Below are 10630 nucleotides of genomic sequence, written 5' to 3' on the forward strand. Positions count from 1 at the left end.
TACATGTGCTCCTATGCATCAGCATTTCTGTCTCTCTTGGGTAAACCCCCAGCAATGCTATTGCTGGGTCATAAGGGAGTTCTATGGATAGTTTTTTGAGGAACCTCCACACTGTTTTCCAGAGTGGCTGCACCAGTTTACATTCCCACCAACAGTGCAGGGGGGTGCCTGTCTCTCCACACCCTTGCCAGCATCTATAGTCTCTTGATTTGTTCATTTTAGCCACTCTGACTGGTGTGAGGTGGTATCTCAGTGTGGTTTTGATTTGTGTTTCCCTGATGATGAGTGATGTTGAGCATCGTTTTATGTGTCTGTAGGCTTGTGTCTTCAGTTTCTTTCATCAGTGTCTTATACTTTTCAGTGTATAGGTCTTTTATCTCCCTGATTAAATTTATTCTTAGATGTTTTATTCTCTTTGATGTAATTGTAAATGGCATTATTTCCCTCATTTCTCTTTCTAGTAGTTTTTTTTATTAGTGTACAGAAATGCAGTTGATTAACTTTTTTAAAAAATTGTTTATTTATTTGAGAGAGACAGAGTGTGAACAGGGGAGGAGCCAAGAGGGAGACACAGAATCTGAAGCAGGCTTCAGGCTCTGAGCTGTCAGCACAGAGCCTGACACAGGACTTGAACTCATGAACTGTGATATCATGACCTGAGCCAAAGTCAGACACTCAACTGACTGAGCCACCCAGTTGCCCCGAAATGCAGTTGATTTTTATGTATTGATTTTTTTAATTAAAAAAATTTTTTTTAATGTTTTATTTATTTTTGATGTAGAGAGAGACAGAGCATGAGAGGGGGAGAGGCAGAGAGAGAAGGAGACAGAACCGGAAGCAGGTTCCAGGCTCTGAGCTAGCTGTCAGCACAGAGCCTGTCGCGGGGCTTGAACCCACAAACGTGAGATCTGACCTAGGCTGAAGTCCTCAACCGTCTGAGCCACCCAGGCGCCCCTATGTATTGATTTTGTATCCTGTAACTTTTACAGAATTTGATTAGTTCTTTATTTATTTTGAGAGAAAGAGAGAGTGAGCATGTGTGCAGGAGTGAGTAGGGGGAGGGGCAGAGTGAATCTTGAGCAGGCTTCATGCCCAGCACAGACCCTGGTGTGGGGCTCAATCTTACGACAGTGAGATCATGATCTGAGCCAAAAATCAAGAGTTGGAAGTGTAATCTAATGAGCCATCCAGTTGCCCCTGAATTTGTTGATTAGTTCTAACATTTTTTGGTGGAGTCTTTAATGTTTTCTGTATATACTACATCATTTGCAAATAGTAACCATTTTATCTCTTCTTTGCCAATTTTGATGCCTTTTCTTTCTTTTCTTTTTTCTTGCCTGATTTCTCTGGCTAGGACTTCCAATACTATATTGAGTGAAAATGTCATGAGCGGGCATCCTTGTCTTGTTTATAACCTTGGAGAAAAAGCTTTCAGCTTTTCACTGTTGAGTACACTGTTAGCTGTGGGATTGTCATATATGGCCTTTATTATGTTGAGGTACATTCCTTCTATATCCACCTTGTTGAGAATTTTTATCATAAATGGTTGTTGAAAGGACCTTATTCAACTTGTACTATAAAGTTTGTACCCTTTTACCAATCTCTCCCTGTTTTCCCCTGCTCCCCAGTATAATGCTAAGTGAAGAAGCCAGACAGAGAAAGACAAATACCCTTCATTATTAATAGAGCTAAAGAAACTTTTGTCTTTGCATGTAAATAATAATAAATTTACTTTGTAGTGTGTTAACCAATCAGAGTCCATACTTAAATTGCCACAGTTTTTCATGAATATCTTTGCAGTATTAAGTGGACTGATTATAAAGTTGGCTCTGTATATAAATCATCTAAAAAAACTCAAAGTCATTGTAAGAAGAAATCTTCATGCATGCATCCTGTACTTTTAGACAATTTTGAATTACTTTTTAAGTCATGAAGGAATGTCCACTTTTAAGATTGTTCTTTTGGATACTCCCTTACTTATTTTTAAATTTGGAGTCTTGAAAGCTTATATTTCTCACTTAAATGATGGTGCTCTTATATCAAAATAGAAGTAAGAAATATCTCTGTTCCAAAATTTGGAATTTTTTAGTCAGTCTCTGATTTCATTAGACTCATGACCTGATTTCTAAACAATACCATTTTCTTTCCTAATCTTTACTCAAATGTTGTTACACTGTACCTACATCTGCCCTTTTATTTGCATTTCAAAAACCTCAAGTTCTAAATATTCTCACAGCAAGTTTTATCCTTTTCTCCTTAGCACCTAACACAAAGCTTAGCACATAACACAAGTATTATTGTTGAATAAATGAATTTCTGTAATAGTCTTCTTGCTAGCTTTTCTGGATTTGTTCTGTTATCATTCTGTGTGGTTTTCCAGAGCAGAAAAATTGGTAACTGGTCCACAGGTATTATCACTGCTTTCCATGCAAATTATTCTGTTGTTGTTGTTTTTTTAAATAGGTGTCATTCTTAGAAAGTTCTTCCTTTATGTTGACTCAAAAAATAAGTCCTTTGAATTATATCTTTGGCTCTATTCTCTTCTATCTTCTTTCACATAATAGCTCTTCCGTTTGGAGCACAATATTCTCATATGTGCACCTATTTTTCTTTTTAAGTTTTCTTACTAAATCTTTTAATGTAATTGACCTTTTACCAGTTTGAAAGAAGTTGATCTATCATGGTGCTTGTTACAGTATATCCTGTTTGGATTCTTTTGTGACAAATAATGCAGACCTATACTAGCCCAAGAGGGAAGGAGATTGCAAAAATACCTTAGAAGTTTGACGACAGGCATTACAATCTGCCACCGTTTACTAGAGGTAGAACTTAACTGTACAGCCTTTCTCTGTGGCATCTGCTTCTTTCTACATTTGTGTTTACTTTTAATTTGTTTCTACTGGCAGGTCTGCCTAGAATTTCTGTTGTTCTATAACTTTAGTTTCACATGTGACCTCCTGTGGATGCCTGACCTTTCTCTACATCATAGTAAGTTTTGGTACCTTTTTTTTTTTTTTTTTTTTACTGCTTTAGTCTCTCTCTCTTTTTTTTTTCTATTCAAAATTCCCTAGCAGAATAGCGTGATTTGTCTAGGATACTTTTTATGGTCAGGTCATTCTGGTCATAAGTTGTTTGCCAGTTTATAGATGCCCTTGCCCACCTACTAGTCCTATTCATTTATTCAACAAGTATTTTATTATCTAATAAATAGCAGGAATTATCCTAAGTGCCTAGGATACATCAGGTAAACAAAGCAAGCCAAAAATCATTGTTTTCATTCTAGAGAGATGATACAGACAAGTAACAGTAAATAAAACCAAATAAAGGATTTAGTAATTTTTGGCAGGTGAGAAGAGTCGCAGAATTGTATGCTCTTGAATGTGACTGCTGCACTTCCTTGAACAGTGAGTGACTCCATTTTTTATAGAAAAGGATGTGAGCAGATGGACATCATAAAACAAGTCAGTGTAGATAATCTCTGATCTAGTTGTTGAGATAAGCATATCATAGAAAACAATTTAGTGAATTATATGTTAGAGTAGCATCTCTCAAAGTTCAAAGCTCATATTAAACCAAACAGTTTATACTTTGTACATCTATAAGCACACACAGAAGGCACTCAAGTTACTAATTTTTGTCAGTTATTACAAACAACAAATATCACACATCCTGTTTTGTGTAGAGCAGAGTATTACATTTTTCCATTTAGTCCATCCCTGCTCAATCCCTACAGCTACTGGCAATGCCACACCTGTCGTATACTCGTTAGCAGCCCCAGAGAATGCTGTTGGGCTCTTGTGGAGTCATTGGCCAAAGCTAGAACAGTCATTTTTGTCAGGGGGATGATGGATGGTTGGGTCACCCTGGGTCACTTGCAAATCCTGGTGGCTGAGCTGGGTAGTCCGAAAGCCCTACCAGGACCCAGGAGAAAGTGGGTTACCAAATATAAAGAAGGAGAAAAATATGCCTGACCATACCAGTATTTCCTCACACTTCCTAAATTTGTTTTGAGTAGTTTGTGTAGCATATATACTTTTTTCAAAGAAACACATTTCCAAATGTGCTAGTGTCCTGCTGAGCGTCCCCTTTTTAATATATTAACTGCATTTAACCATCATAATTCTATTTTTTTTTTTTTGAGAGAGAGACAGAAAGAATGCGTGCAAGCAGGGGAAGGGGAGAGGGAGAGGGAGAAAGGAAGCGGGGGGGAGAGAGAGAGACAGACAGACAGACAGACACAGAATCTGAAGCAGGCTCCAGGCTCTGAGCTGTCAGCACAGAGCCCAGCCTGGAGCTCAAACCCACAAACCTTGAGATCATGACCTGAACCAAAGTCAGACGCTTAACTGACTGAGCTACCCAGGTACCCCTATTTTACCATTTTTATTTGTCATTTTCTAACCTAATTTCCATTTCAAATAACATCATAGAGTCATTGCACTAACAAGTCATATTTCTGTGTGCATTTATATCAGTATTTCAAAACTGAGCTTTCATGTTATGCATATCATTTTAAAATCAGTAAATATGTTGCTTTTAGAGAACTTTTGAAAGTTACGCTGCTGCCAAAGAACTTTTAATTTATTTTTTTAATTAACATTTTTTGATGTTTATTTATTTTTGAGAGACAGATGAAGCATGAGTGGGGGAGGGAAAAAGAGAGGGAGGCACAGAATCTGAAGCAGCTCCAGGCTCTGAGCTGTCAGCACAGAGCCTGATGTGGAGCTTGAACTCACAAGCAATGAGATCGTGACCTGACCTGAAATCTGGTGCTTAACCAACTGAGCCACCCAGGTGCCCTCAAAGAAGAACTTTAAATCTCTCAAATTGGCAGTAATTAAAACAAAATTTTAAAATAACAATTGTTATTAACAATGTAGTAAAAATGCCAATCTTATTCCTTTTTTTTTTTTTGCCAGTCTTATTCTTAAAGAATTTACAGAATGGGGGTGCGGGGGTGGCTTAGTTGATTGTCTGACCCTTGATTTGATCCCACGGTTGTGGGATTGAGTCCCATGTTGGGGTCAGTGCTGAGCGTGGAGCCTGCTTTAGATTCCCTCTCTCTGTTTCTCTCCCCTGCTTATACTCTCGTGCTCTAAAATAAAATAAAATTAAGTAAAAAAAAAAAAAAAAAATTTACTGAGTGTAAAAAGACTGTTGAATATCTTTCTGTTGGCCCTATGGCTTTGTGTTAGTTTTAAAAATTTTCATTCACTTTGGTCCAGTAGTTATATATCTACGAATTTTTATGAGGGAGATGAAGGTAAAGATTTATATAGAAAACTGCTTTTAGGAGTCTCTGTGGCGCAATTGGTTAGTGCGTTTGGCTGTTAGAAAACTGCTTTTTATAGCATTATTTATAATAGTAAAAAATACGTTTAACATTAAAAACTTATTATAAAATATCAAGTAATAAATGAATACATAAAGCTGGGTTTTAGTAAGATCCCAATTCTGTAGAAAAAAATATATGTGCATAAAAACTCTGAGATAAAATAGTCTAAAATATTAACAGTAATTGTCTCTACCTGTGGAATCTTGGGTAATTTCTTCTTTATATTTTTATGTATTTAAAACTTTTTCTGCAGTTACCATTTTTTATTTTATAATTAGTAAAAATTAATATGATAAAATATTTCTTGAGCCTAATGTGCATTGGGTATCACTCTCAGAGCTGAATAAATAGTGTATGGACACCTTATTAAATATGATTAGATGAATAATGTGCATTTATTTCTTTTTGAAAAGACAGGGAAATGTGAGCTTAAAGCAGTCCTATCAGTATTAACAAAGTTATTAAAATAAACATTTAACTCAATATGAACTAAGTGGCAGGCATTCAGTATGCTCTGTGCTTGCAGATACAAAGATGGTACTGAAAGAAAAAAGCCCACTACCATTTCTTCTAGAAAGTTTTCTGTCCTGTTATCTGCTACACTGAGTTAGGTTCCCTTCTATCCTCATACTTACCATGATATACTCATTATCAATTCATTTGTCTGGTTTTCCTAATAATTACGAGTTTCTTGAGAATAGGGGCCATGTCTTTTTCATATGTGTATCTCCAGGACCTAACAATTTGTTGAGTTAGGTTTTTTTGCCATGTCAGAAGTGGTTTTGTTTGAGGTGGACTTTGAAAAAATGAGTGCCTGTGATAAACCACTTTTAATTTAGTTTACCTTTAATGAAATCCTTCATTCCCCTATAATGATGGCTATATGAGGAGTTATTGTACTGCAGTAGTTATTTATTTAGTTGACAATGTTTTCATTTTACATTTTTCAAATGTGACCTCATTTTTAGAACACAGTACTGAGCTCTTCAGTTAAGTGAATTTAACTTTTTTTTTTAAAATATTTTAAAGATAAAAAGTTGGCCATGAAGTTATTGAACTCTAGATGAGTGCCAAGAGAAAAGTTGAGTTCACAGGGAGAGGGTGAGAGATGTTAGTAGATAATTGTTTAAAAAAACTAACAAATTGAATCAGGCATTAAAGGCTCCCTTAAGTTAGGTGTACAAGTAATCAGAATGTTGCTTTTACTTAAGAGTGAACTGGGACAACATGTAAAATATGCAAGCACCTGAAGCTCTTTTTAAAGAGTAGAAAAGCAATTTGCATCTAACATGTACTTTCCATCCCTAAATTATTCACAGATTATATTTCCAGTGTTCAATTATAAGTTGATCCATTCTTTAGAATCATAGGATAATTATATAACAACAGTGATCTTATAGGCAGATGGTTTTCAACCAGGGGTAATTTTGCCCCTTCCTCCCAAGACATTTGCCGATGTCTGGAGATGTTTTTGGTTGTAATGACTTGGTGGTGATGGTGGCAATAGTGGTTTGAGACTAAGGATGCTGGTAAACTAAGTATCCTGCAGTGCACAGGACAGGCCTTCCCTGCCCCCAACACACAATAAAGGATTATCTGGCCCAAAATGCCAGTAGTGCTGACGTTGAGAAACCCTACTTACACATTTGCAAGTTCTCAGCCTACTAAAAAAGGAAATCTTTCTTTTACCTGTAGTAGTGTTTTTATTTGTATACCCCACCCCGTAACTGAAGCTTAGTGCTAACAGTACCATTTCATTTGTTACTTAAAATTACTTTGTCTCCCTAGAAGAGGTTTTTTGTTTGTTTTGTTTTGGTTTCAGCTCCAGATACTATGAAGATTGCTTTCCTTACTGGGAACAGGGGCAGTTCTCCCATGGTGTAGTAGAGGCTCTACTAGATTTCAATGTCTGTTTATTTTTCTTAGCTTTTCATATGTGTCACTCTTTTGAAGATCTATAGGATAGGGATTGCTTGTTATTTCAGTATTATGTTTAGAAGGTAAATACTTTCATACCCTGTAAAATTTAGAACATTTAATATATTGATTTCTTCAGCAAATATTCATTTATAAATAAGGATTAATATAAAGAGTATTAGGATTTTTTGTTACCATATAGCTAATTAATTCACTTTGATTTTATTAATAGGGTCAGGAGCAGGTCTGGGGAAAATAATCCAGAGATTTCCACAGAAGGACTGGGATGATACTCCTTTTCCACAGGGAATTGAATTGGTAAGTTGGTGTTGCTTTATTGTACTTTTATAATGATTCTTTTTTTTGATGTTACATTTATGGTTATATTTATGTTATAGTTACTGTTAAATAATCTGGTGATTTAAATGTAACAGATTATAGAAATCATTAGATTATTAATGATTATTAGTATCACTAGATTACTCAAGTGCAGTAACTTTTACGTATATTGATTCTGAAATACCTGTTTTGCTGTTCTTTTTCCATGTAAGCTTCTCTCTAATATTAAAGATGAAATTGATGATCTTTATGTACATGGTGACTGAAAAATTCCTCTGCTTCTTTAGTCAAAATTTTAGCCTAGTAGCTTCAGTGAGAGTGTGGCACTAAAATACTTATTATATCTTTGTCTGAAAAATTTCAGGTTATTGTTTTGGTGAAAACTAAGGAAAAGCAAAACTCCTCTCCTCTAAAGATAGGTTTAACAATTATTTTGGTCTTGAAATCACAAATCTGAATTCTTTTTAAGAGCTACATGGTCTGCAGATTGCTTTATAGTAGTGCTTTATTTTTGTCAGTCATTTTAAAGGAATATAATAATTGAGCATAATTTTGAAGGCCAGGATATTCTATCTGATGATGGATCTATGGTGGCAAAAAGAGGGACTGGAAAGAGGAACACTAAAGTATTTGCCAATATGGCTATAAAGTTTTGTTGTAAAACATAGTGTAGTGTTGGGGTGTGCGTAGGTGAGTGTATGTATGTATCTATATTGTGTGATTGAATACATATACATACATACACATATATGAGAACTGTTCTTTTTAAAAATGTTTTATTTATTTAATTTATTTTTGAAAGAGGGAGAGAGCGTGCGCAAAGCCAGTGAGTGAGCATGAGTCGAGGAGGGGCAGAGAGCCGGAGACACAGAATCTGAAGCAGGCCCTAGTCTCTGAGCTGTCAGCACGGAGCCAAACATGGGGCTCAAACTCGTTAACTTTGAGATCATGACCTGAGCCAAAGTTGGACATTTAACTGACTGAGCCACCCAGGTGCCCTGAGAAGTGTTTTGTTAAGAGAACATTTGGTATGATTTGATAGTGAAGAGCACAGGCTCTGGAGGAGACTGCCTAGCTTGAAATCCCAGGTGTACGGTGTGACTTTAGACAAGTTACTTAATTTCTTTGAGCAGCAGCATCTTCATCTATAAAGTGAGTATAATGCAATATTAATCTCATAGGGTGTTATAGAGATAAAATGGGAAAAATATACAAAATACTGAGAACAGTGGCTTCCATAAAGTAAGTGGAAGTAGCTTACTCAGTAAATGAAGTTAACTTATTGATAATGATAGTGATGATTGTTATTGTCATTGTTAGTGTTTGTTTGCCATCTTCCCTGCCTCCCCCAACTCCCTCAGCAGAATTGTTCATTCTCTTACTATCATGGGTCAGAAATACCCATTAGGAATAAAACTGATGCATTTTCTCATTCTAGCTAATGGCTGTCCATTTCTCTTTATGGAGGATAAAAGATAGATTGTTGAATGCTTAATATTGTTACAACCCACCTGTATAAAGAGGGCTGTAGGTTCTGTAGACACACAGAAAGGGCAAGTCTTAAAGTTTGGCATTGAAAAATAGGGAAAGAATGTGAGGATCTAAGAAAAAGTAACTTTTGGAGAGTCCCTTGTATTTCTTTTTCTTCTTCCCCGCTTGCCTGCAAATACTTGTAATTGGCTTTATGGTGTGAATGACCAGGTATTTGCACTATTAAAACTTTTAAGCCCTGCTTCAGCATCTCTTTTAGTAATGACTGAAAGTGGAAAATTTTATTGCTAGGGACCATTGAGAACTCTTGTGAGTTCTTACCATTCCTCATACCAAAGTATGGTGGGATATAAACTATATCAGTTGGACAGTGTGAACAAACAGTAAGCCACTGTCATAAGTTTCAAGAACAACAGACATTATTGGAGCTATTAGCTATGACTGGGAAGGAATTATTTTCGTGTTTCAAAAGCCAGGGAAATGGATACTGTGAAGTTTCTGATGTTTTTCCAGTATTGAGAGAGACACACACACATATTGATTTCACTACCTAGTAAATGATATTTTTCCTTTGTGTGATAGACACTCCCATGTTCAAGTGCTGTCAGTGTATCTCCAATAATAAGTAGAATCATGTGCTGCTGACTGGTGAAGTAGAGGTACTAAGAGTTAGATCTTTTGCTTACCTAGTAGTTTCCTAGATGATGTCCTAGCTGATTCTTAGCAAAGCATTTCAATTTTTTTTTTGTGGTGGATTAATATTTAAAGAATATTTGATTTGCTGGATTGTACTGGAATTTTTTCTTACCATTTAATTTTTTCATCATTGATAGCAATTCCAATACTCTAATGTCTATTGTGCTTTTTCGGGTACAAAATAAATTTGTTTACCTAAAATCTATTAAAGCTAATTGTATTTATTTATTTTTATTAAAATTTTTTTAACATTTATTTTTGAGACACAGAGAGATAGAGCGTGAGCTAGGGGTAGGCAGAGAGAGAGAGGGAGACACAGAATCCAAAGCAGCTCCAGGCTCTGAGCTGTCAGCAGAGCCTGATGTGGGGCTTGAACTCACGAACTAGGAGATTATGACCTGAGCCAAAGTTGGACACTCAACTGATTGAACCACCCAGGCGCCCCTGTAGCTCATTTTAAAAACAGAATCATTAACTTAAATATTTATTGTCTTTTTATTATTTATTGCTTTGTGCTATGCTTGGTGTATTAGAGACATGCAACTATTCTGCATTTAAATAGCAACAGTTTGACTAACTGTGAAATACTGTGTAACCTAATATAACTCTTGTAGCATCAAGACCACATACAGGCCTGATAAAATTTTTGTCCAATTGAAGGTGATCTGGCTCAGTCCCTAAGTGGTTAGTTGATTCCAGGGTGATAGTGACCCTTTTCCCGTGACTTATAGGGAAAAAATGTTAGCTCTTTCAAGGAGGTAGAACAACTTTTAGCATGTAACATTAATGTTAATATCTAACAGTTGTATAGGATTGATAGAGATGATTAACTCACATAAATTGGATGATTGA

The 10630-nt window shown here is 35.9% G+C and overlaps 1 protein-coding gene across 2 annotated transcripts in view; it reads left to right on the plus strand.

The window, feature by feature from the left end:
- SBF2 (SET binding factor 2) overlaps positions 1-10630 on the plus strand; it is a 483232-nt gene that overhangs the window by 87994 nt on the left and 384608 nt on the right. For both annotated transcript variants that reach the window (XM_029956586.1, XM_029956585.1), the window contains exon 2: positions 7485-7570. In XM_029956586.1, coding sequence (XP_029812446.1) covers positions 7485-7570 — 86 coding nt within the window. The remainder of the gene's footprint in view (positions 1-7484; positions 7571-10630) is intronic.

The sequence above is a fragment of the Suricata suricatta genome, chromosome 11 (assembly GCF_006229205.1).
Source record: "Suricata suricatta isolate VVHF042 chromosome 11, meerkat_22Aug2017_6uvM2_HiC, whole genome shotgun sequence".
Taxonomy (NCBI): Eukaryota; Metazoa; Chordata; class Mammalia; order Carnivora; family Herpestidae; genus Suricata; species Suricata suricatta.